Here is a 27,274-nt window from a genome sequence, read left to right as displayed (position 1 = left end):
AGTTATAATAATAATAATAATAACTTTATGACTCATTGTCTTCTCACCTTATTTGAAAAGGGTTTGTATTGCATATGCTTCCCTGAAACCTGAATATATTGGGATCTTACAACTGTATGTTTAAGAGCGGTTGCTCCTTTATAATTTACTTTATATGACTGTATTACATGTATTATGTCTGAGAACAGTTGCTCCTTTTCATTTCACTCTATGTAAATACATTGAATTACACTGGAGTATATACTGAATATCATATGCTTTTTGCTCCCTGAGTATTTTTTTCCTGACATAGATTATTTTGCGTATTTAGAAATGGAGATGAGCACCAACTCCCAGAGTCGGACACAACTGGACTTAATGTTTGTGGGAAATCTTTACCTTTACCTTAAACTCAGCAGGATGGAGAGGAGAGGATGGAGTCTTGTCTTCCCCAGAAGTCTCAGACAAAAGAAACCTCTCAACTTTGTGTTCTTGCACTTTATAATTTTGCCATTTTGACTGCACTTTGATATCGCTTGGCCTCATGTGCCCTGGTTATAATCTGTGAAATGCTGGGAGCAGGAGACAACGCAAAATCCCATTTCTCCCGGCACTGCAGTTGCAGTGTGAACCCCCAGATTCTAATAACAAGATTTAATTCCAATAGCTTCTGTTCATGGATCTGCTGCCTGTATCTGTCTTGGCCCAGGGACTCTCCTAGCTGAACAATTCCCACTTTGCAGCAAAGAAGGGAGTGTTTTTGTTTTAGGGTGTTCGTTTTGAAAACAATGTGGGCAACTACAGGAACAGGCTATTGATTTGGAGAGCAGATTTTATCTCGGACAGTTTCCAAATCAAAATGCTTCAAGGAAGGAAGAGATGACAATGACTGAAAATAGAAAAGTTACTGAAGGCTAGTAAGTACAGCTCTTTCTCCCTCTGGTGGTAGAAACTGAAATGCTATGACTGTTCAGGAATTGATAAATAGAATGCATACAGTAGATTAAGGTAAAGGTAAAGGTTTTCCCCTGACATGGAGTCCAGTCGTGTCCAACTCTGGGGTGTGGTGCTCATCTCCATTTCTAAGCCAAAGAGCCAGCATTGTCCATAGACACCTCCAAGTTCATGACTGCATGGATCGCCGTTACCTTCCCGCTGGAGCAGTACCTATTAATCTACTCACATTTGCATGTTTTCGAACTGCTAGGTTGGCGGAAGCTGGGGCTGACAGCGGAAGCTCACGCCGCTCCCTGGATTCGAACCTGCGACCTTTCGGTCAACCAGCTCAGCAACTCAGCACTTTAACCCACTGTGACACCGGGGGCTCCATGCAGATTAGGGATGTTCAAACTTTTTAAGCCAAGGACCAGTTCACGGTCCCTCAGCCTGTTTGGGGGCCAGAGTATAGTTTGAAAAAGACATGAACAGATTCATATGCACAATGCATATTTCTTATTTGTAGTGCAAAAAAACTCATGAAAGAATAATACAATATTTAAGATGAAGAACACTTTTAACCAATGTAAACGTAGCAGTCTTTCAATGGGAAGTGTGGGCCTGCTTTTGGCTGATGGGATAGTGAAGTTAATTAGGATGGGGTCGCACTCCCTCTGAAGGCGCAGGTTCGCAGCTTGGGTGTGATCCTGGATTCATCGCTGAGCCTGGAACCCCAGGTCTCAGCGGTGACCAGGAGAGCATTTGCACAGCTAAGGCTCGTGTGCCGGCTTCCCCCGTACCTTGGGAAGTCTGACTTGGCCACAGTAGTCCACGCTCTGGTTACATCCCGTTTAGACTACTGCAACGGTCTCTACGTGGGGTTGCCTTTGAAGACGGCCCGGAAGCTTCAATTAGTCCAATGTGCGGCAGCCATGTTACTTACAGGAGCGGGACACAGGGAGCACACAACTCCCTTGTTGTACCAGCTCCACTGGCTGCCGATTTGCTACCGGGCCCAATTCAAGGTGCTGGCGTTGGCCTATAAAGCCTTAAACGGTTCCGGCCCAAGATACCTATCCGACCACATCTCGACCTACGAGCCCACCAGGACTTTGAGATCGTCTGGGGAGGCCCTGCTCTCGATCCCGCCTGCTTCACAAGCACGGCTGGTGGGGACGAGAGATAGGGCCTTCTCGGTGGTGGTCCCTCGGCTGTGGAACACCTTTCCCATGGACATCAGACAGGCTCCTTCCCTGTTGATATTCTGCAGAAAATTAAAAACCTGGTTGTTCAAGAAGGCGTTCGAACAAGAAGTGCAATGATTGGTAATGACTATAGGAATGGAATAACGGAAAATGATATTGGATTGTGGTTTGGACAATGAGACGACGCTGAATGGTTTTCGTAGTAATGACAATGTTTTGTATAATGCTTTTTGTATAATGTTTTTTGCATAATGGTTTGAGAATTGTTTTTATACTGTGTTTTGTATTTTGTTCTTCCCATGTTGTACACCATTGTGAGTCGCCCCTGGGCTGAGAACAGCGGTATAGAAGCAAAGTAAATAAATAAATAAATTGTTGTTGTGTGCCTTCAAATCATTTCAGACAGAGGCATTTACTGCCTCAAAGAGTGGCGGAGTCTCCTTCTCTAGTGGTTATTCAGCAGAGGCCACCACTGTTTTAAATTGTCTGAAATGACATTGCCTGAACCTTCCTTTGAAAAAATAAAGTTGCAGGTGAAGATAGAGAGAGACAAGGGGCTATTGAGATGGGATGCCCAGGGTTGGAGCTACCCAAGGAGAAGACGACGCATAATCGTCTTTGGAGTGTATAAAATAGATGACATTTTGTAGCATGTCTTCTAAATGTACATAGGACTTTCCCCCTCCTCAAGTATGTTACATCCATGCATATTTTCTTGCTTTATTGATTGTATATTTCTATTTGTTTTGTAATTGTGGCATGTAGCACTAGTCATAATGAGGAAAATAACATCTGTGGCCTTTAAGCATCTAACCCCTCTGCTACACTGATTATCAAAGCAGATAATCCACATTATTTGCTTTGAACTGGATTATTTGAGTCCACACTGCCACATAATCCAGTTCAGATAATCTGGATTGTATATGGCAGTGTAGAAGGGGCCTATCTTCTTCTTTGGTTACTATTCCACTCCTCACTTAGAGATGTGTGGACAAGTGAGATGTTTCCAATCCACCAGTCGAAGACCAGAGCATACCAATGAACAGAATGCATCAATGCATGGTTTTCTTGGTTCTACCACTTTGCTCATAAAGAGAGGTAAATATTGCTCAATGTGGTTAAAATGGCACAAATTCCATAAGCAAATACGCTGTCGGTTTAAGTGTGTCATTAAAAATATTTTAAAATATTTTTGTTGTGAGATTTTTATATAAAAATGAAGCTAAACTAGGTCAAGGTAATGGTCCTTGCTGACAGGATAGGGCAGCCTTGTATTTTGCAACCAGCACAACTGACCAAAGTGATGCTCTGGACCTGCGAGGAAGGAGCATATCTTTCTATCATTGCATCTGTGCCAGGCTTCTTGGGTTATGCAGGCACCAAAGAGGAAAAGAAAAATCTTCTCCTTCCCAGTGAGAATGAAAACAGCACAAACCAGGGGAGGGGGTGGATTACACAATATTTTTTTGCCATCGTGACCATGTTTTGATGTTGCTTGGCCACTTGGGTCCTAATTTTCATCTGTGAAATGCTGGAGGATGTGGGAAACAACAAAAAATACCAAGAGTCGTTCTGTAAAATATCTGCAGATCAATAGCACAGGATTATTCGGCACCTACGAAAACTCAAAACAATTTTAGAAGATTATCAAAGTTTCTCTTCTCTTTCAACCTGTGCCTTGCAGGGTTTTCTATTTTTGTTTTGTTTTGTTTTTCAGGGATGCCTTCCAGTTTTTGGCAAAGAAAACTGTTAGATATATTATATGTGCACACAGTGACCTCTAGTGAAAATAAGAAGAAAATAAAAATGTTCATAGGAATGACTAGCATAGCAAGTGGTAAAATGTTTCAAAATTTGGGATAACATATTTTCGACATGACTGTTATCGTACCATCTAAACATACTTTTCTTCATGCATTTTGCTAACAGTGACTGCTGTTCCCTCCACCTGGTATACATACAAACTTACCTCCCAATTACCATAAGAAATTATGATTTTAGTATAATGCTAGTAGGACAAAAATATGGCATTGTGTTTTATCACACCAAAAGTGGCAACGTGCAAAATTGCCTGAAATAAATGTGATAATGTATACCTAGATAGTGGGCTAAATGTGATGTTTTCAACAATAGTGTAGTGACAGTTCAGGCGGTTTCACTGCTGTTTAGTTTGATTATCTGCTTTGATAATCAAAGCAGATAATCAAAATGTGGACTATCTGCTTTGATAATCTGGATTATATGCCAGAGTAGAAGGGGCCTCAAATGTACTGTTTCAGATATTTAGGCCCCCCTCTTTACTGCAGTATAATACAGATAATTAGATAATCCACATTATCTGCTTTGAACTGGATTATATGAGTCTATACTGCCATATAATCCAGTTCAAAGCAGATATTCTGGATTCTATATGGCAATGTAGAAGGGGCCATAGCACCGGGATTGTGGTGCAGCTGGCTGAGTGTCAGCTGCATTAAGATCACTCTGACCAAAAGGTCATGAGTTCGAAGCCAGCCCGGGTTGGAGTGGGTTTCCAACCAATTGTGTAGCCTGTTGTCGACCTTTGCAACCCGAAAGACAGTTGCATCTGTCAAGTAGGAAAATTAGGTACCACCTTAAAGTGTGGGGAGGCTAAATTAACTAATTTATGAGGCCATAAAGACTTCAGCAAAAAGCATGCAGGGAATGCGGAAGTACTTCATCAGTGTTGCAGGTGGACGATGAAAGCGACAGCTCCCCTGGCGGCCAGAAAAAGTTAAATAGCCTCTGTCTATGTTTGTATATGTTGTATGTCAAAATATGCATTGAATGTTTGCCATATATGTGTACACTGTAATCCGCCCTGAGTCCCCTGCGGGGTGAGAAGGGTGGAATATAAATGCTGTAAATAAATAAATAAACAAACAAATAGTCTCTACAAGATCTGGAAAACCCCTCAGAGTCTGTATGGGGAAGACATTTTCAGAAAATCACTAGAGATCAAGTAATTTCTTTGCATTGAAACTAAGGTTCAATTCATGTGAAAAAGATCTTGGAGTCCTCGTGGACAACAAGTTAAACATGAGCCAACAATGTGATGTGGCGGCAAAAAAGCCAATGGGATTTTGGCCTGCATCAGTAGGAGACTAGTGTCTAGATCCAGGGAAGTCATGCTACCCCTCTAATCTGCCTTGGTTAGACCACACCTAGAATATTGTGTCCAATTCTGGGCACCACAATTGAAGAGAGATATTGAGAAGCTGGAATGTGTCCAGAGGAGGGCAACTAAAATGATCAAGGGTCTGGAGAACATGCCCTATGAGGAGCGGCTTAAAGAGCTGGGCATGTTTAGCCTGAAGAAGAGAAGACTGAGAGGAGACATGATAGCCATGTATAAATACGTGAGAGGAAGTCACAGGGAGGAGGGAGCAAACTTGTTTTCTGGACTAGGACGCGGAGCAATGGCTTCAAACTACAAAAAAGGAGATACCATCTGAACATTAGGAAGAACGTCCTGACTGTGAGAGCTGTCCAGCAGTGGAACTCTCTTCCCCGGAGTGTGGTGGAGGCTCCTTCTTTGGAGGCTTTTAAACAGAGGCTGGATGGCCATCTGTCGTGGGTGCTTTGAATGCAATTTTCCTGCTTCTTGGCAGGGGGTTGGACTGGATGGCCCATGAGGTCTCTTCCAACGCTATGATTCTATGATTCTAATTATCTAATGTGTTTTGCTCTGTTCAGCCAGCTCTGGAAAGATGCCCAAAAGTGATTGCAGAATGCTTTTGCGATTCTCCCTACCTGTAAACTTTGGAGTAGCTGATCAGGTCTTCCAATTCAATGGCCTGGATCTTGTTGTGATCCAGATGCAGCTCGTTTAAGGTTTCAGGCAGATCTGGTTGGGGAAGAAGCATAACATTATTTCTGTACTCCATGGTGTTTTAAAACAAAAGGATGATAAACACAGCAATTTAAAGTAGAGAAACAAATGGACAAACAGTGCAGCAGTGATAAGAAATCAGCATTAAATCTACCACAACCCACTGAAAAGTGATCTTTTGCAAGGGTTGTCTCAGTCCATTGGAAAGGGAGTTTGAGGCCCCTTCTACACTGCCATATAATCCAGATGATCAAAGCAGATATAACCAAAAGCATATCTTCCAAGTATTTCAGTTAATCTTTTGCTGTCCCATGTTTTCAGCAGTATGTACCTTATATACTTGAGTATAAGCCGACCCGAATATAAGCAGAGGCACCTAATTTTACCACAAAAAACTGGGAAAACATATTGACTCGAGCATAAGCCGAAGGTGGGAAATGCAGCCGCTACAGGTAAATTTCAAAATAAAAATAGATACCAATAAAATTACATTAACTGAGGCGTCAGGAGGTGAAATGTTTTTGAATATTTACATAAAACTGTAATTTGAGATAAGACTGCCCAACTCTGATTAAATCATTATTTTAACCTTCTTCAATGTGAATATACTTACACATCCTTCCAACAATAATAAAGAGAATAAAATAATAAATGTAATAATAATAATAACAATAAAGTAAAATAATGGAAATGAAATAATAATAGTAATAATAGAGCAAAATAATAAATGTTATAATAGAGTAAAATAATAAATGCAATAATAACAAATGTAATTTTTTTTGTCGTGTCAGGAGCGACTTGAGAAACTGCAAGTCGCTTCTGGTGTGAGAGAATTAGCCGTCTGCAAGGACGTTGCCCAGGGGACGCCTGGATGATTTGATATTTTTATCATCTTTGTGGGAGGCTTCTCTCATGTCCCCGCATGATTAGCTGGAGCTGATAGAGGGAGCTCATCCACCTCTCCCCGGATTTGAACCTGCGACCTGTCGGTCTTCAGTCCTACCGGCACAGGGGTTTAACCCACTGCGCCACCGGGCGCTCCTAACAAATGTAATAATAATAATAACAATAATAATAATAATAATAAGGTAAAATACTGTAAATGTAATAATAATAAAGAAAGTAAAATAATACATGAAATAAAAATAATACTAATAACAGAATAAAATAATAAATAACCTTGATTCAAAAGGGGGCTGAAAAACTAGGCTTATACTAGAGTATACAGTATGTATGTATATACACACAGAGACACACACACATATCTCTTAGGCCCCTTCTCTTCTGATGTTTCACCTGCATCTATGGGAGGCTTCCTCAGAGGTTGTGAGGTCTGGGTATTAGTTCTCTGTAAGTCCGCAGAACTTTATACTCAATGTTGTAGTAGAACATGGGTTTTTTCAGCGTAGTCACTGTGAAATCCACACCTGTGGTATTTCCTGCATCCACGCAGCAAATACCACAGGTGTAAATTTCACAGTCGACCACTCGAAGAAACATGGTTACAGGTAAGCAACCTTACTTTCTTAACAAAGCCTAGTAGTGGTCCTGAATCAAACAATAATATTATGAATGTGTTTTGGAGAAGCTTCTAAGCCCAACAACTACTCAAAGAAACTTGAGGGAGCTTTGGCCAGGAATTGCTATAGGGAGATACAATTGGGGAAGTAATATACATTACCTTTGGGTACACCAGTGAGCTTTGCTTCTGAGATTCTCAGGTAATTCAACTTTAAGCCATCAAAGGCGCCAGGTTCAAATCCACTGTTTTCCAGAGGGTTCCCACCCATCTCTGTAAAGAAGAATGCTATTATCATGCTAAATGCCTTTTAGAGTAATAAGAAGATTACACTTATATTGCCTTTCTCATTACATTACAAACTCTCAATTTTAGCAACCTTTTCAAGGGCCAGCACTATGCCCTCATTACTCCAAAATCAAATATGTTACAGGTAATGTTGTTATTTGGAACCTTTCACTTTCCATCTGGTCACTAAACTAGAACAGACAGGCCTGGCATAAGGCACTATGCCTTTGTTAGCACCAACCAGAATATATGAAAAGAGCATGAAAGCTTCTGTTTTCTCCAGGAGTGCTTCTCATGCTAATTATCTACGAGGGTTGAATGAAAAGTAATGCCTCCACATTCGTAACTCCTCAACAGATGGCAGTACTGGTATGCGGCAGGTACTGGCTTGTTCAGCAGACTCTTCTACAGTTCCATTTTGGTGGGAAGCCTTAGCATTGAATGGCTGGCTGTGTTGTTAAAGTGCAAAGAATTGAACCCTGCACAGACGGTCAATCAATACGACTTAAGCAATGTGCAGTCATTGAATTCTTTGTTTTATTAAAAAGAGTTTTATTAAATTTTCCCATAATTATATATAAAACCACCACCTGAAAAAAATAAAGAAATTACAAGGAAAGTGGGAGAACATTAACATATAGGAAAGTAGAAAAAGAAGAAAAGTTTAAAAAACCTGTCCCAAAAAAGTGGCAAAAGAAAGAAAAAAAGACAAAAAAGATAAATGTTGACTTCCATCCTGTGTCTCTGTGTATCTAATATTCATGTACTTGTTCTATTAATTTCATCTCATCTTTTACACAAATGAAAAGAGGTATATTGCTATTTTTACATTATATGACTATCATAATTCTTATACAAAAGGGTATTTATCAATTGTTATTTTCCTGCCTCTTTTTAAAAAATATTTTTCAAAAAATGACCAATCAGTCTCTCTTATAGGATTTCCCAAACTTTTTTTCAAAAAAAAGGTTCATTTGTCCATATCTTTCACTTCTTGAATCTTATTTATCCATTCCTCCAGATTAGGTATACTGTCCATTTTCCAAATCTTTGCATATATTATTCTTGCAGCAGTAACTATATAGGTAAATAAAATATCTTTAATTAGGTCCAGGGTAATATCCGAGTCGGTAATATTGAGTAAGTAATACTCTGGTTTTTTTGGGTAAGAAATTCCCAATATTTTTTGTGTTTCTTCATGAATATTCTTCCAATATTCTTGGGCTTTCTTACAAGTCCACCACATATGAAAAAAACTACCCTCACTCTCTTGACATTTCCAGCATTTTTTATCCATATTTTTATACATTGAATCTAATTTTTTTGGTGGAACATTTTGAACCAATTTTCTTTAAGATCGGTCGCTTAAGTGTATTTTAATTTTTTGTTCCAAATTGATTCCCATTCTCTTAATTGGATAGGTCTCCTTAAATTTTCTGCCCATCTGATCATGCAGTTTTTTATTACTTTAGTTTCCGTTGACCATTCCAACAATTTATCATAAATTTTCTTATGAACTTCCTCTGTGTTTGTAAAATTCTATCCCAAAATAAGTCTTTAACATTGAAACCAGTTTTCTTGTCTTGTGTTTAGTAGTCCTTAATCTGCATATAATGCAACCAAGAGATATTAGTGAAGTCGTTTTTGATATTTTCGTGAGTCACATGTGCAGTCATTGAATTCTTGACAGCAGAAGGTGTCACCCCAAAGGAGATTAATCAAAGAATGCAAGCTGTTTATGGTGATTGTGCTGATGTGAGTGCTGTGCGTCGTTGGGCGAGTAAGTTTAAAGATGTTGAGGTGGGAACATCTGACTTGCATAACAAACAAAAAGTTGGGCATCCTGTGACAGCCACCACAGAGTTTCACAAGCAAAAGGTTGACAGATTGATTCAAGACGATTGTCGTATCACTCAGAGAGAAATTTCAAGCATAATTTGCATTTCACAATAATGTGTGAGTCACATTATTGCTTTGCTTGGCTATCGGAAGATCTGTGCATGATGGGTTACAGAAACAGACTTCTTCCATGAAGGCTTCAGAAAACTTGTTCATTGTTGGCAGAAATGTATCCAATTGTCTGGTGATTATGTGGAAAAGTGAATAGTGGTAGTTAAAGAGCACATTCTAAGGATTATTTCTGCGTTTGATTTATTAAAATATCCCCATGCGAACCCAAGTAGGCATTACTTTTCATTCAACCCTCATATATTTCTAAGAAAAAAAATCACACAGAGAGTCTGCCGGTGGAGTATTGGAGCAGGCATGAGTCCATTTGTATCTTACCAATGCAACTGTATCTTACCAATGCAATTCATGTTATTCAGCCCATTGAACACATCCTTGGAGACCTTCTTGATTTTGTTATCATGGATGCGGAGTTCAACCAAAGATGGGGGCAGGTTCGGCGGGATCTCCACCAGGTTGTTCTTGGAGATGTAGAGTTTCTGTAGCTTATGCAAGGGGCTGAAAGCCTTTGGGTGGATCTTGGAGATCTTGTTGTTTACTAGCACCAGTGCCTATAGTCACAAATGTAAAAACCATATGGAGCAAGGTCACATAATGCATACACATGAAAGGGATGGAATTAGAGTTGACTAGTGAAATAAAGGACAGGGCTCCTGTACCATCAATGGTTGGGCATAAGAAGGAATTGCAGCAGGGGCTGCTTGAATGAGACATTCCTTTTCTACACAACACTTTAATTCACCTGGCAACCCTACCTGGTATCCATCAGTCAAGGGAGGTGAGTATACAGCAGTGGTTTTCAACCTTTGGGCCCCCAGATGTTTTGGCCTTCAACTCACAAAAAACCTAACAGCTGGTAAACTGGCTGGGATTTCTGGGAGTTGTAGGCCAAACACCTAGGGACCCACAGGTTGAGAACCACTGGACAGCTAAACTAGGGATAAAAGTAGAAACCTTCTCTCATTACAAACAGGAATATGATGTGGTAGAGGTCACCAAAATCCACCCTTTGGTCCATTTGTAGCTTCACTGTAATCTTCCAGTCCTCCTAGGGCGCTTTCTGAAGCTGTGGGTCCCCAGGCATTTTGGCCTACAACTCCCAGAAATCCCAGCCAGTTTACCGGCTGTTAGGATTTCTGGGAATTGAAGGCCAAAACGTCTGGGGACCCACAGGTTGAGAACCACTGTCCTAGGGCCACCAATGCCCTATTTTACCCTGAAAAAAGGAAAATCACATCCCCAAAGCCTTTCAATTAACATAGAAAATGAGTTCCTCTGCCCCATTCCTCTTTTAGGCCAGGAATAGCCTTTTTTAAAAAAATTAGAACTGGAAGTGACTATCTTATTATTTCTTTAAAATGCTGTTAAAAATAAAACAGAGTTATATTTACATTTAAATGTCAGATCCTGCACCCCACTCCACACAAAAGCATCTGGAAAATGTCATTTGCCATGTGGGATGAGAAAATGTCTTTCCTTGTTGAAATGTTAAGGGGGTGGGGTTGCAGATCTTGATCGCGTTGCTTTGGCATAAAGATGCTCCTGATACCATTAAGAGTACATTTACAGGTAGCGAATATAGCTAACTATTGTAGCAGCAGCAATCAGTGGAGGAAATTCTGTAGAGAAGCTGCAGAATGGCCAAGATTTCCAGCAATGCGGGAAATGGAGCTGCACACTCCACATTTGTCACTAGAGGGTACTCCATAGAAAAGTGGTTCTCAACCTGTGGATCCCCAGATGTTTTGGCCTTCAACTCCCAGAAATCCTAACAGCTGGTAAATTGGATGGGATTTCTGGGAGTTGTAGGCCAAAACATCTGGGGACCCACAGGTTGAGAATGAGAACCACTGCCATAGAAGAACAGTTAGGAGCAGTAAATAGAGTCAGGAGGCAATGTATCCTCAAGCAAAATATGCTTTGAAGAAGGGTTGGGAGGAACTTGTGGTGCTCCAGATGTTGATGAATTGCTACTTGCATCACTATTTTCCATTAGCTAACTGGATAGGGCTGAATGTGTCAGTACTACAGTGTTATGAAATATAGTTTATAGTTTTAAACTCTGGTGCAGGATGTAATGCTATGCAAGAGTTAAAGGCATAGAGTGATTTACTTCCTAGAAAGTGAACTGTGAGCTTTTCCTGTATACGTCACAAATTCCAATGGCCTGAATGTGAGATAATGGACTGCTGGGCTTTCTTTTCTAGCCATGCCAGAGAAGAAGCAAGACATGTGTGTGTTTTCTCTTGTATATAGTTATGTTTGCTATTTTCTGTAGTTGTTAGAAAGTAACTAAATAAATGTGCTGCTTCAAGGCTTTGAAGTTGATGGAAGACTGCACACTTTGTTTTCATTGCGTGCCTCATAGCTGTTGCTCTGAGGTCGAATTTTGCTGATCGAATGGAACTGGAGTCCAGCAACATTTGGAGGCCACCAATTCTTCAGCAAGGATTTAGGTCTTTTCATATTACAAAATTAGGGCGTGAAGACTTCATTTCGATTGCCATGATTTCATCTATATAAATAAAAATGTAATGTTCGTTTGTGGGATTAACAGAACTCAAAAACCAGTGGGCCAATTGACACCAAATTTGGACACAAGATACCTAACAACCCAATGTATGCCCTTCACTACAAAAAAAATGATTTTGTCATTTGGGAGTTGTAGTTGCTGGGATTTATAGTTCACCTACAATCAAAGAGGATTCTGAACCCCACCAATGAGAAAATTGGACCAAACTTCCCACATAGTTCTCCCATGACCAACAGAAAATACTGGAAGGGTTTGGTGGGCAGTGTCCTTTGGTTTTGGAGTTGTAGTTCACCTACATCCAAAGAGTGCTGTGGACTCAAACAATGATGGATCTGGACCAAACTCTATATGAATACTCAATATGCCCAAATGTGAACACTGGTGGAGTTTGGTGAAAATAGAATCTTGACATTTGGGAATTGTAGTTGCTGGGATTTGTAGTTCACCTACAATCACAGAGCATTCTGAACTCCACCAATGATAGAATTGGGCCAAACCTCCCAACAGAAGCCCCATGACCACCAGAGTGGGCCACAGCAACACATGGCAGGGGACAACTAGTTCCAAATAATCCTGGCATTTGCAGTTTACATACAGGGAGTGCTTCTTTTACCTCATCAAACAACATACCTCAGGCTTTCATAGGATGCAATAATGGTAGTCAAAGTGAAATCACTGCACCTTAACTATGTAGTATGAGGCTGGATCTACACTGCCCGATATCCCAGGATCGGATCCCAGATTATCTGGCAGTGCAGATTCTTATAATCCAGTTCAAAGCAGATAATCTGGGATTCAATCCTGGAATATAGAGCAGTGTAGATCCAGCCTGAAAGGGTTTTCACTTGATTTGTTCTAGGGTTCAGCCCTCGCATAACAAATACATTCAGACTGACCTTAAGGACAAAACGCTCATTGAAGCCCATCCTGCCCCTTCACACAAGCAGGAATTTGGGAGGAAATTGGAAAAAGTCTGTTCTGATACCTACATACAGGTGGTGGAGCCCTTTAAAGTCATCTTTACGCAGTTCAGTAATGTGGTTGTTCTGCAGATCCAACAGTTTGGTGTCCCGTGAGATCTCCTTTGGTACTTCCTTGAGACCTGGGTAGAACAGGCAGAGGGAAAGTAGAATGAGAAAGATTGGGGTTGGTTATATGAGGAGCTTGAGATCATGACAGCTGGGTACCAAGCTGTGGGCAAAGTTCAGCCAAGACTGAAAAGACAACATCTACCATCCACACTATAGAATTATAGTAGTGTTGTTCCACTAGGACTGCAATGGCTGCATCCTTAGGAATCCTGGAGTTTCCAGTGTAGAGAAGAGACTTTAGGCTCCGTAGACTCTGTGCCTCACGCCAAATTACAACTCCTAGGATTCAACAGGATGGAGCTATGACAGTAGAAGTGACATCTTAGTGCTGTAATACTGTGTCCAATTCTGGGCACTGCAATGGAATGGAGATGTTGACAAGCTGGAATGTGTCCAGAGGAGGGTGACTAAAATGATCAAGGGTCTAGAGAACAAGCCCTATGAGGAGAGGCTTAAAGAGCTGGGCATGTTTAGCCTGAAAAAGAGAAGGCTGAGAGGAGACATGATAGCCATGAGAGGGAAAGGCATAGGGAGGAGGGAGCAAGCTTGTTTTCTGCTGCCCTGGAGACTAGGACGCAGAACAATAGCTTCAAACTACAAGAAAGGAGATTCCATTTGAACATTAGGAGGAACTTCCTGACTGTGAGAGCTGTTCAGCAGTGGAACTCTCTGCCCTGGAGTGTAGTAGAGGCTCCTTCTTTGAAGGCTTTTAAACAGAGGCTGGATGGCCATCTGTCAGGAGTGCTTTGAATGCAATATTCCTGCTTCTTGGCAGAATGGGGTAGGACTGGATGGCCCATGAGGTCTCTTCCAACTCTATGATTCTAAGCATGAATGGGTCCAGAGAAGAGGAAATCTCAGCACACGTATCTTAATTATTTCTTAGTTGTGCTTATTAACAAACAAAGCATAGCTACTGAAATCCTTTTTTTTTTCTTTTTTTTCTTTTGCACAGTTGGGAAAGTGAAATAGCCCTGTTCCCTTCTGCTGAAAGTCTCCCATGGTAGAAAACCACAATTACGGCTAACTATATCTAGCTATGTGACAACACCATCAACCAATAGCCTCCAAACAACAGCAGACAATAGGCAACATTTTAAAAGAATATTTCACTGGTTCGTTTATCTTCCCAATTACTTTTTACTAAAATTCAGCAGCAGATTTAGTAATAGGAAAATTTAAAACAAGAACTAGTATTTTACTTTTTGTGTAGCCTTCTGACTGCTATTTAGCACCTCTGTCAATAGAGGGGAACAGAGCTCTTCCAATGCACTGAGTCCAACCCTGCCTGCAACAGAGATGCAAAATGTGGGATAGCAAACAACAGTAGAATCAGTTGCTACCACTCCTTCACTGCACTCTCTTCCTTGGCATTTCTACAACAACACAGTTGGTGGTCTGATGCCATCACAACATAGTTTTCCATGCTCCTTATGTGCTATGATGTGAAGCATCAAGTTAGGGGTTCTGCTGTGCTGCAGACAATGCAATGGAAAAAAGGCCAAACACTCACAGGTTCATGTTTATATCACATAATAGATGTTTGATGTGTCAATTATCTTTATAGTGATCTGCCAAATATAACTGCTCTCTTTCAGAGGCACCTCTGCCTGAGATGAATTGCGTTGTTCCTAAAATTGCCAAACTGGGGGTCTGAAAATAAATCATATGCTTGGTGAATACCTCTACTGTATAAAGGTCCATCTACTAGGCATGGTTAGATACCATCGGAATCTTCGGAATTCGGAATAAAGTTGGAAAAATTATCTTTTTGAAGCGATTTTGAAGTTGTTAAGAAAACCAGAAGTCCCTTTGCCCTTCCAAAGATTGTCTCGCCATTTTTTCTGACTCATCGTTTGGAGGCAAGCAGCTTGCATGCTGGGATGCTTGCTTCCCAGCCAATGAGGGGAGAAGATTTGGGGAGGGAGGGGCAGGGTTTTGGCATGACAGCCATTGCACTATATAAAGAGCAGCATATGGCTCAGAGCCTCATTGTGAGCCCGGGAAGGGAAGGGGAAAGAGAAAGGGAAGTTGTGAAGGGAGGTTGGGAGAAGAGCGGTTGGAAGAGCAGGGCAAGCAGAGAAGGGCTGTGAGCAGGTCTGTTGCCTGCCTGCTTTTCAGCCACTTGCATGTTGTTGCTGTTGGGGGGGGGGGGAGAGAGAGAGAGAAGAGCAGGGTAGCAAAGAACCAGGTCAGGTAGAAGAGCTTTTGCCTGCCTGGCTGGCTGCCTTGTGTGTTTTTGCTGTTGGGGTTTGGGACGGGTGGGCAACACAAGGGTGGGTAATATTGGGATGTGAGGGTGCAGTTTATCTCCTCAGTTTGCCTTGTGTTGCCAAATAGTCAAAATATTATCCTTCCAAAAGTTGTGAAATCAACTTCAAAAAGCCAAAAACGCCTCTCCCTCCTGTTTGTGTCCTTAGTTGCTTTGTGTCGCTACTGAGGAGACACTAGAAATCCCATTTAGTGAAAATATTTTCCTTCCTAAAGGTGTGAAATCAACTTCAAAAAGCCAAAAAGAATGAAGTTTGCCCAGTGCCATTTGCAGTTTTAACGAAGCAATTTGGAAATTTTGGAAAGTTCCGAATTTTTTTGTGTGAAAAATTCGGAATTCAATTCCGAATTGAACCACCACTACATCCGAAACGGGTTTTGAACCATTTTTTTATTTTTATCAACCAAGCCTACCATCTACATCTTTGTCCTTCCCTGCTGCACCTGAGATTACAAGGCGAGCCTAAAATGTGGCTTCAAACTAATTTTTGTAACAGAACGACATCAGAACTCCACTCTGCCTAGAATGTACTATCACTCAGCAGGATAATCTCAAATATATGACAGGATCATAGAATCACAGAGTTGGAAGAGTCCTTGTGGGCCATCCAGTCCAACCCCCTGCCAAGAAGCAGAAAAACTACATTCAAAGGGAGAAGGCTACACTGTGGTGAAAGAATTATACCCTACAGATACTCAGAAGAACTGTTATTCTCAAGTCTGAGTCCTTATGGTGAAGTCATATTCTGGGCTGAACCCTCATTCAAATGAAGTACATGGTATAATTGTTCTGTGATTATGTAGGCACTCTGTCTCAAAGATAAAGTGTGATCTTGCTAGGTCTGCCAGATTGAAAACTGAAAACTGTACCTTTAATAATGATGTGGAAGAGGACATTTCAGCAGGGGCTCCTTGTCATCTGCTTGCATGACAAGCAAAACCTGCTGAAACTCGCTCTTTCACACAATCATTAACAGTGCAAGACACTTTCCAGGTTTCAAACTGGGCAACCCTAAATCCCATCCATAGTCAGCCCTCCAGATTTTTTGGGATTAGGAATATAAAAACTTCACGAAAGTTGGGGGCGGAGACATGATTTAAAAAAAAAACATTTTTTTAACTTAACAGAACATCTCCCTTAAGGAACCTCTAAGTTATCTAATTTGTGTGTGTGTCAGGAGCAATGTATTTGCTGAATATGTTTTTTATTGTTTTATGATGGTAATGCATCTTACGATGCTTGTTGTGAGGCTGCCCTGAGTCTCACCCCTCAGGAGTGAGTAGGGCGGGGTATAAGTATAGGAAATAAATAAATAATATTCAGAAAAAAAATCTGCATCTGTGGGGGATACATTCCTGCTTGATCCCAGTTATCTGAAATCACAGACAAGACCAAATGCTGTTAAATTCCTCGACTTCTGGTCCCAGCATACTATAGAGTTGCACTGGATGACTAGAGATTCCAAGAGGGCTATCCTTTCTAGAAATTTGCAGTGTCCTCCAGTGCTCCTAGTGTGAGAGAATTGGATGTTTGATATTTTACCATCCTTGTGGGAGGCTGCTCTCATGTCCCCCGCATGGGGAGCTGGAGCTGACAGAGGGAGCTCATCCGCACTCTCCCCGGATTCTAACCTACAACCTGTCGGTCTTCAGTCCTGCCGGCACAAGGGTTTAACCCATTGCACCACCAAGAGCTCCATAGTTCTCAAATACAACTCTGTGATCCACTAGAAGTTGACCATAGACTCTCACTAGAGATCATCAAAGAGAACATTTTAATAAAAACATGAATAATCCAATCTGCAAAATTTAAATCGGCAAATGTAGTGAGTCTACTGTACTACAGTCTTCATTATTTTAAAGGACAGAATATTATTGATGAACTCCATAAGCAGTTGTGCTTTTTCCAAGGATGCACAGAAGTGGGAAAGGAAGGCAGACAAAATCTGTTTACTCTGAACATTCAGTTATTTCACAGTAATAGTTCCTTTATGTCTGCTACACCCAGGACCCCTTTTCTCCTTTCCCAGCACCTAGACTAATGTAATTATATGGGCACAGAGTTATCAAAAGGATTCTGGCTAGACCTCCTAATGCCACACTAAGCCTTGTGGTTCTTGGGTAACCCTGATATCATGTAGGATTGCCATACTGGATCCACAGAGGGGCTCCTGTCACTTTAATCCTTAATATGTCTTGAAGCATAGTATCATAAAGCTCAATTAAGTGGGATAAATGTACCCATACTCCCCAATCTTTGAAACCCCAATTCCCAGCATGACTATTGCTTCCCTGATAGAAAGAGGTATGCATGAAAGAACATCCAGTTCTGTTCTTGTTCCTGAAAAGACTTCCTCATTGCTACCCAGAATCCTACACCAAGGGAAACAAGAGCTCTGTTGATGGGGATGGTTTCAGCCAAAAGTCTAGGTTTGGGAAAAGAACAGATACCCTTGGTTAAACTTTAGGGTTCCTGCTCCTGCTCCACGATCTAACATCTGTCCTCCCAATATATTTTTTCATGTCAGGAGCAGCTTGACATGAAAGTCACTTCTGGTGTGAGAGAATTGGCCATCTGCAAGGACTTGGCATCCTGTGGGAGGTTTCTTTCATGTCCCCACACGTGAAGCTGGAGCTGACAGACGGGAGCTCACCCTGCTCCCCGGATTCGAACCACTGATCTTTCACTCAGCAGGTCAGCCGGCACGAGGGTTAAACCATTGCGCCACCAGGGCTCCTCTCCCAACTGTGAAAGGATTACCGTCAATGAAGACAACAATTTTGAGATCAGCACAACTCAAAATAGTTGTCCCTGGAGTAATTGGCTGCCAGTTCCTAGCAAATTTCCGAGGGAGGGAGGACAAACTGTAGCGAAGGGCACTCATCCCTGGAACATCACAGTGAAAGGTTATCAGTGCCCCATATCTGATAGTTTGAAAAGCACTTACGTTCCATTGTTCTACCACTTCCATCCTCCTCCATTTCGTCCACACAAAGACTTACCCAAGTCAGAACACTGCACCACCCTTAGGTGGCAATGGCAGCCAAATGGACAGAGTCCTGGGTAGAAGGGGAAGGTTTCCTCGCTTTCAGCTGCTCCTGAAGTTGGGAAGATCCCTGAAGCCTCTTCCTCTTCTTGGACGTTAGGATCATCCATGGAGAAGTCCCAGAAGCCTCTCTGCACAAATGGCCTGTCACAGTTCACCAGTCCCAGGAGTGGCACCAGGAGGAGGAGGAGGATATGCTCCATAGTGAGGGTTGCCAGGCTGCAATTTGACAGATGGAGAGAGGAAGAACGGGGAAAGAGAAGAGGGCAGAAAGAGAAACAGAGTTAGGTTCTGCTGTGAAGCAACACATAGCCAGTCTAATCATAAGAACTCAGAAGTGTTGTATCTTTGGACTGTCACTTCCTGAAAGTGCTGGCTAGACAGTTCTGGATGCTGTAAATCTAAAAAGCAATGTTTCAAAAGAAACATTATGTATTTCACAACTTGGGAGTGATCCTGGATTCATCACTGAGTCTGGAACCCCTGGTCTCGGCGGTGGCTGGGAGAGCTTTTGCACAATTAAAACTTGTGCGCCAGCTATGCCCATACCTTGGGAAGACTGGCTTGGCCATGGTGGTCCACAATCTTGTTACATCCCAAATAGACTACTGCAATGTACTCTATGTGGGGCTGCCTCTGAAGACTGCCCAGAAGCTTCAATTAGTCCAATGGTCGGCAGCCAGGTTGCTCACCGGAGCTGCATACAGGGAACACACAACCCCTCTGTTATGCCAGCTCCACTGGCTGCCGGTCAGCTCCCAAGCACAATTCAAAGTGCTGGTTTTAACCTTTAAAGCCCTAGATGGTTCTGGCCCAGACTACCTGTCCAAACGTATCTCCTGTTACGAACCATTACAAAGTTTAAGATCATCTGGAGAGGCCCTACTCTCGGTCCCACCACCATCGCAAACTGGTGTGCTGGTGATGGGAACTGGTGGGATGGTGACTGGTAGGAACGGGGGACAGGGCCTTCTTAGCAGTGCCCCCCGTCTGTGGAACTCTCTCCCCAGAGACATCAGACTGGCCACCTCCCTTCTGTTTTTAAGAAAGAAACTTAAGATTTGGTTATGGGACCAGGCATTCAACTAGCGATTAGAAGAAGAACTTTATTTTTCTACCCCGCCTCCATCTCCCCGAAGGGACTCGGGGCGGTTTACATGGGGCCAAGCCCAGGGAACATACAATTAAAAGCAGAGCAATAACAAAATGCAATTTAAAAACATAAAGCAAACATAACAATAATAGACAAGCATCAAGCAACAAAAGAACTAAGGGGGGGAGGCCAAAAATACAAGCTGATTAAAGAGTAATTGGTTCAACAAGGTGGATGAAAATGTATAAAAGCATAGGAAATATCATTAAAAGAGAGCAATCTAACAGGATCAGAAACAATTCAGTATGACGTATAAAATCTGAATAGTAATGTAATATAAGAAATTCAGGTTGAATGATAATTAGGTTGCAAATGGAAAGATGACTTAGGCAACCTATGACAATGTATTGGCCCAGACTCGGATTTGGTTTTCAACTGGCGTGTATAATCAATTGTTTTTAATTTATTGTTTTAATGTATTCAATATATTTGCTGAATGTGTTTTTAATTGTTTTATGATGGTATTGCATCTTACGATACTTGTTGTGAAGCCGCGCTGAGTGCCCCCCCCCCCCGGGGTGTGTGTGTGTGTGTGTGAGAAGGGTGAGGTATAAGTATAGGAAATAAATAAATAAATAATATTCAGGAAAAAAAATCTGCATCTCTGCGGGATACATTACTACTTGATCCCAGTTATCTGAAACCACAGACAAGACCAAATGCTGTTAAATTACTCGACTTCTGGTCCCAGCATACTATAGAGTTGCACTGGAGGACCTAGAGATTCCAAGAGGGATATCCTTTCTAGAAATTTGCAGTGTCCTCCAGTGCAACTCTATAGTAACTACCAGAGGAAGCATATCATAGAATCGCCTGGAGAGCCTAGAGAGCCCCCCTCCCCACCAGGCATAGATAAATAAAACTTCAGATATAGATTCTGTAGTCACAGAGCTTATTGTATAGAGGTAATGCCCAGCCATAAAACTCACCCACTGAGTAAATTTCAGTCATTTGATGAGAGTAGAAAATAAGAGATATTTTATTTTTAAAATGACATCATTTCTTGTCATATGTTCTGCAGTTGATGGTTGGTGATGGAAGGGTTAATGTGAGTATTAGTTCTAGAGGGTTTGGTAATCTGTAAGTGGGAGTTCATGGGTGAAAGCAATTAGGGGTGGAGGTGTGCAGGAGATGGGTTACAGCTGGGTGTTACTGGATTTAAGGAGCTAACCTTGAGATTTATCTTTGGGAGAAAAGTATTTGTTGCATTTTGATGGTGGATGCTGCTGGTTTTCCCCCCTGGTCTGTTGGATTTTCGGTATCCTGACCTGTCTCCTGTAATCTTGGAACCCTGGAACCTTGAACCTTTGGACTGGCTTTTGACTACGGTATAGACTCTTGAACCCTGAAGTCTCGGCATTTGACCACTGGACTGGACCCTTTTGACTACAAAGTTATTTTTGCTATCAGTTTTTGTTTATTCTGTAGCTGAGTGCTATCTTTGTGTTTTATATTTTGATCTATTAAAATGGCCAGCAAGTAAATGCTGTTTTAATTAAACTGTTTGATAAAACTGGGAGTTTGATTCATCTCTACCTAAATAAGGCAGAGCCCTGGCAACGTGACATTTCCCCATCCACATATGAATGTGCTCGTAATCTCAATCACTTCATTATTTTAGGAACAGATGTACCTCGGGGTGAGATGAGGGAAATGGCAGAAAAGAAATAGCAAAAATAGCCCTGATAAATAATGTTGCCAAATAAAGAGCCAAACCTGAGATCAAGGGCCATCTTCCCTTGATGTTACAGAACGTAGAACCTGATGATGTTGTTAAGCACAACACATTAAGCATCAACTCCGCTTGCTCACAGCATGCCATTCCAATAATAAACATTAAGTGTGACACAAATGACAAAATATTTATCTCGCTGTAAATTCAGTTTCCAAGCTCTGCATTGAAGAGAAACTCACACAGAGGTCTGTTGGTAACACCTATGTAAATCCTGTTATTAAATACACATGAGAGTTGTAATCCAAACAAATAATGTTTTCTGAGTTCAGCTTTGAACAGAAAATAGTTGACAGGAGCTGGAAGGGATCAGATGTTGAAAAAACAGGAAAAGGACCATTATCAAGTAGGACATAGATTGCAGAGGGTGCAATGGGCCTCTGGTATCTGCTGGGATTTGGTTCTAGGACCTCCATGGAAATCAAAATCCATGGATGCTCACATCCCACTATATACAGTGGCATAGTAAAATGGCACCCCTTATATAAAATGTTAAAATCAAGGTTCATTTTTGGACTTCTACTGGGAGGAGAGGGGTATTTCCAAACTGTGGGTGGTAGAATCCATGGGTGTGGAATGTGTACAGAAAACCGACTGTACTAAAAAAAAAACACCCTGAAGCTAATTGAATAAAATATAAACACTGTTGGAATGGGAAGAAATAACTGAAATGAGGAGAAATGACTGGAATAGGGAGGATGCAATGCTATTTATAAAATTCCCAGGGTCTAAGAAAGGAATTCAATGGGTGGTGCTGAAGGCAAGAATGGCATTGTACTCTAAATTAAGGGTGCATGGCATCTAAGTGTCAAGTCTATAGATCCAAAAATATTCACTCTTCTCAAGTATGGCTGTATCCTAGGGTTTCTACAAATATGTTGGAAAGGCTGTGGTTACAGAGTTAAAGTGCTTAACAACATGTTCTAGCCCTTTGGTGGTTATTGGGGTTACAAGTAATGTTTTGTTTAATGTGATAGATTCTATTTATTTATTTAAAACATTTATATTCTGCCCTTCTCACCTTGCAGGGGACTCAGGGTGGAGCACAACATATATACGGCAAACATTCAATGCCGGGACATAAAACTATAAATATATACAAACACCGGTGGCTCAGTGGGTTAAAGCACCGAGCTGCTGAGCTTGTTGATCGAAAGGTCGCAGGTTCAATTCCAGGGAGCGGCGTGAGCTTCCGCTGTCAGCCCTAGCTTCTGCCAACCTAGCAGTTCGAAAACATGCAAATGTGAGTAGATCAATAGGTACCGCTCCAGCGGGAAGGTAAGTAGATCAATAGGTACCGCTCCAGCGGGAAGGCTCCATGCAGTCTGTGTATATGTGTTTTGTGTGTGTATATATTTGTGTATGTGTGTATATATGTGTGTTTGCGTGTATGTGTGTATATATGTGTGTATATTTGTGGTTTTGCACATGCATCGTAATATATATTTTATTTTTTGGGTTTTTTTAATCTCTTCTGTGTTTTTCAGTGCATTTATGAGTGATGGTCACTCATTGGCCTGATAGGTATATTGTCTCCAAATTTCGTATCAATTCGTCCAGTGGTTTTTGAGTTATGTTAATCCCACAAACTAACATTACATTTTTATTTATATAGATTAACATCACTTATATCCATTTTAAAATCAGTTGCTTAAAAACTATCTCAGGACACCATTCTATTATTTCCTCATTGTACTGCCCCAAAGGCTTGGTCCCACAGCCAGGTCTTCAACATCCTTCTGAAGCACAGGAGGGAGGGGGCTGATCTAATATTGCCAGGAAGGGAGTTCCATAAGTGCGGGGCAATCACTGGCAAGGCTCTGTCTCACGTCACCGCCAAACGTGCCTGTGATGGTGGCAGGACCGAGAGCAGGGCCTCAGAAGATCTTAGTCTTCACAGTGGTTCGTAAAGGGGGATGCGTTCAGACAGGCAAACTGGGCCGGGATCATTTAGGGCTTTATAGTAGGCCTGGGTAACAACGGAAAAATTTGTTTCTAAAATCGATTTGTATTTGGGGTTTTTTTTTTGTTTCGATATTTAAAATAATTACAAAGTTTTCCTTTTAAAAAGTTCGATATTTACGAAATTTCGTAAATGGTAAAAAATTAACGAATCGATTTCCGAAACAATAACGAATTGATTCGTTAATGGCGGACGCAACCGCGAAATACGCTAAAAAACCTCCAAAACCTTCTGAAGCTTCCCTCTCCCTCTGTTGTTGACTGTTGGTGTGATATTATAATTTTTTTTCACTAATTAAACCATAAAACTGGCCCAGACATGCGGAAATAATAACGAAACGACCTCAAAACAATAACGAAACGAATACAATATCGAAATAGGAAGAATTTACAAAACGTTTTTGAAAATTCATTTTTTTAATAATTGCTCCAGAATGGTTCATTATCGTTTTGTAATTGAAAAAATTAACGAATTATTAACGAATTACGAATTAACGAAACGAAACCGCCCAGCCCTAATTCCTAGAGATAATACTTCTCCTAGCATTTGTAGGTTGTAGATTCTATGGTAAACCTCTAGTGGTTTTTAACTGAATTTTTAATACCGTTTATATTTAATCGTGTTTTAATATTTTCATATTGTATATTTTAAATTGTATGCTAATGCTTTTATGTTAAGCTGCTTTGAGTCTCCTTTGGGATATATAAAGTGGGTTGATAACAACAACAACAACAACAAAGCAGTGGTAACAAAACTATGGAATGCGCACAGCCCCCTCTCTTCAGGCACATGAGCCATCGCCCGCCCGCCCTGCCATCCCTCCACTCACTTGCTTGCCAACTCTCCTTGCCCGCTCGCCCCTGCTCAAGCAAGAATCCAAATCCTGATCAACAAAGTTGCAAGCTACACAGTAAGAAGAGCAATCAGGTTGCCCTCTTGGATCTGAATGGCTTATTTCTTCCCCTGCCTGGTTGCCTTTCTGCTTCCTCAACTGGTGGAGTCACCATAACTCAACAGGTTACTTTAAGGAACGTATCAATTTCCTGAAGCATGATGTATCCTCCCAGTAATTTTTATTATTTATTTATTTTATTTCGAACACTTTTACCCCACCCTTCTCAACCCCTAGGGCAGTGGTTCTCAACCTCTGGGTCCCCAAATGTTTTGGCCTTCAATTCCCAGAAATCCTCACAACTGGTAAACTAACTGGGATTTCTGGGAGTTGTAGGCCAAAACACCTGGGGACCTACAGGTTGAGAACCACTGCCCTAGGGGGACTGAGGGCAGCAATTTGATGCCACATAATAAAATACAAAACAACAATTATAACAGTTAAAAGCATAACTTTAAGACATAAAGATTAAAACAGTATACTTACAGTCCACTGAGCTATTACCAGTCTGGTGGATATTTATCTAGCTGCATACTATGATTGAGTACTCCATGTAACTTATCCATAATCCACTTCCAAGCCATAGTCAACATTGTCAATTGTCCTTTTAACCTAATTGCACAAAGGCCTGGTCCCACATTCACATTTTTACCTTCTTTCTAAAGGTGAGGAGGGATGATGATGACCTAATTTCCCTGGGAAGTGAGTTCCACAGGCGGGGGGCCACCGCTGAGAAGGCCCTGTCTCTCGTTCCTGCCAAACGTGTTTGAGACAGAGGGGGGGCCGAGAGCAGGGCCTCTTAAACTCCGAGGTGGGACATAGGAGGAGATACGTTTGGACAGGTACGCTGGACCGGAGCCATATAGAGTTTTATAGGTCAAAACTTCAACCAGGGCTAATCCTCTCTTGACTTCAGTGCTCTTCTGGGCTGTAGTAAAATGCCTTGTACAACCCCACCTCTATGTGAGGGCTCCTATGAGAGTGAGTGCAGTCATTGCCCAAAACTGGTTGTGCAACCAAAGCTCTTGAATCTCTGCCTAGAAGGTCTGGATTCACAGCCTGGATTCTTGCCCAGCGCCTTGGCCCACCAGAGCTGTGTCAGGCCTGGAAGAGGCAGCTGTGTGGTTGGCTCCCCTTCCCTCTATCCAGGGCCTGGGTGGAGCTGGCCAGCAAGCGGCTGTAACACTGTGCCTCTGAGGATGCCAACTGGCTCTGCAAAGACTCATTTGAGGACATGAACAGAGGGGCTTTCTGTCTTTTCTTGGTTGCGAAGGAAACTTGGGATGGAGCAGGGCAGGAGGAGGAGGACAAGCCCCTTGAGTGCATTGGCTGAGGAGTCATTTCTTGATTCAGTAAATGGATTGCAGTTGCATTTTTGCACCATAACTTCCCTAGAATACACTGGCCAGTATGGCCACTTGCCTGGCTGGCAGAGGGATTCCAAGAGCTGTAATCCAAAAAGGTAACTGCTGTCACAAACTCTACTTCAGTTTACTAGCCAGTGATATTCTAGCTAGATCTAATAAGCCTCTCTTCCTCTTTCAATCTTCTAGGTGCCTTGAAACACATTAAAAACTATTCAAATTACTACAAAGGCAAAGTCAAGCTAGAATGATCACTAGCCTTAACCATTCTAATTTGACCATCCCTATAATGTATCTTTAACTATTGATAATTCACATTGTTTTGGCTCTTTATGTGATCATGATGATGGCCTTCATTTGTTATCTTTAGCTTCCGGTTTGAGGATTCTGTTCTGGGCAGCCTATACCTGTACCTTTTTGTCATAGCCTATTTGATTTGAGCCTTAACCATTCATTTTACCAACTTTTGCACATGTGCAGTTTGAATTATTACATTACCTGAAAATACCCTTCATAGATTACAATGTGTTATGTGAAACTTGTGCCTTTTCCAGATTGGGTATGAAAGGGAGGCCTCTTCCAGATCGGGTGACCTATTTATTTCTATTCTGAAGTGTATGAAAACTTATATATGTCTCAGCTCAGACCTTTCCTATCCAAATGTATCTCTCCTTATGAACAATCTAGGACTTTAATATCACCTGGGGAGACCCTGCTCTTGATCCCGCCTTCCTCGCAGATGCGTTTGGTGGGGACAAGAGACAGGGCCTTCTCCGTGGTGGCCCCTCGGCTATGGAACGCCCTCCCCAGGAATATAAGATCGGCTCCCTCCCTTCTAACATTCCACAAAATGGTTAAGACCTGGCTCTTTGAGAAAGCTTTTTCTACTGGAGCATAATTAGATGTAAATGAATATATGGAATTGAAGGATGCTAAGCAAGGGGCTTTGAATGAAATTAACAGCAAAAGAGAAATATACCCTTCCTCTGCCCAAAAAGAGCAGCACGCAAGAAAATGTTTTTAAGAAACAAGATATGACATGTAGAGGTACTTTCTTACACAGGATGTGTTGTGGTTAACTTCAAAGGTTGTAGCAGAGTGCAAAGTCTGCATGTACAAAAAGGTACTTTCCATCAAAAGGTCAAGGGAGAGAGGCTGGAAAGAGAGTACTTTCCATGACAAAGAAAATGTTTTTTTTTTGTTAAAGGTTAAAATTGTTGATCTCACAGTAAAAGGTTAAAGTTGATGTCAGTGGTACTTCCCCTTTGCATTGTTTGCACTGGTGTATAAAGATATGCAGATTTCAAGAGAAGAGGCGGCAGTCACTAGAAGGGTAGCATCTGTGTATGTTGCCTGACTGTCCGTCTTCTTCATGAAGAAACTAAAATAAAACCTTGTTTTTTGATCTTTCATTGGGACTGTCTCCTTCCTTTCGTGTTCCCGTGACGTGGACCTAAGAATACCCAATTTAGGGTCTCTA

At 41.5% G+C, this 27,274-nt stretch overlaps 1 protein-coding gene across 1 annotated transcript in view; it reads right to left on the bottom strand.

Moving 5' to 3' along the window:
* BGN (biglycan) overlaps nucleotides 1-27,274 on the bottom strand; it is an 82,232-nt gene that overhangs the window by 7,834 nt on the left and 47,124 nt on the right. The window contains exons 2-6 of the mRNA XM_060763178.2: nucleotides 18,647-18,909; nucleotides 13,271-13,383; nucleotides 10,086-10,299; nucleotides 7,655-7,765; nucleotides 5,895-5,988 (exon numbers count right to left, since the gene is read on the bottom strand). Of these exons, the coding sequence (XP_060619161.2) occupies nucleotides 5,895-5,988; nucleotides 7,655-7,765; nucleotides 10,086-10,299; nucleotides 13,271-13,383; nucleotides 18,647-18,893 (779 nt within the window). The 5' untranslated portion in view covers nucleotides 18,894-18,909. The remainder of the gene's footprint in view (nucleotides 1-5,894; nucleotides 5,989-7,654; nucleotides 7,766-10,085; nucleotides 10,300-13,270; nucleotides 13,384-18,646; nucleotides 18,910-27,274) is intronic.

Source organism: Anolis sagrei, chromosome 2, assembly GCF_037176765.1.
Source record: "Anolis sagrei isolate rAnoSag1 chromosome 2, rAnoSag1.mat, whole genome shotgun sequence".
Classification (NCBI taxonomy): domain Eukaryota; kingdom Metazoa; phylum Chordata; class Lepidosauria; order Squamata; family Dactyloidae; genus Anolis; species Anolis sagrei.
This window is presented reverse-complemented; position numbering and strand designations above follow the sequence as displayed.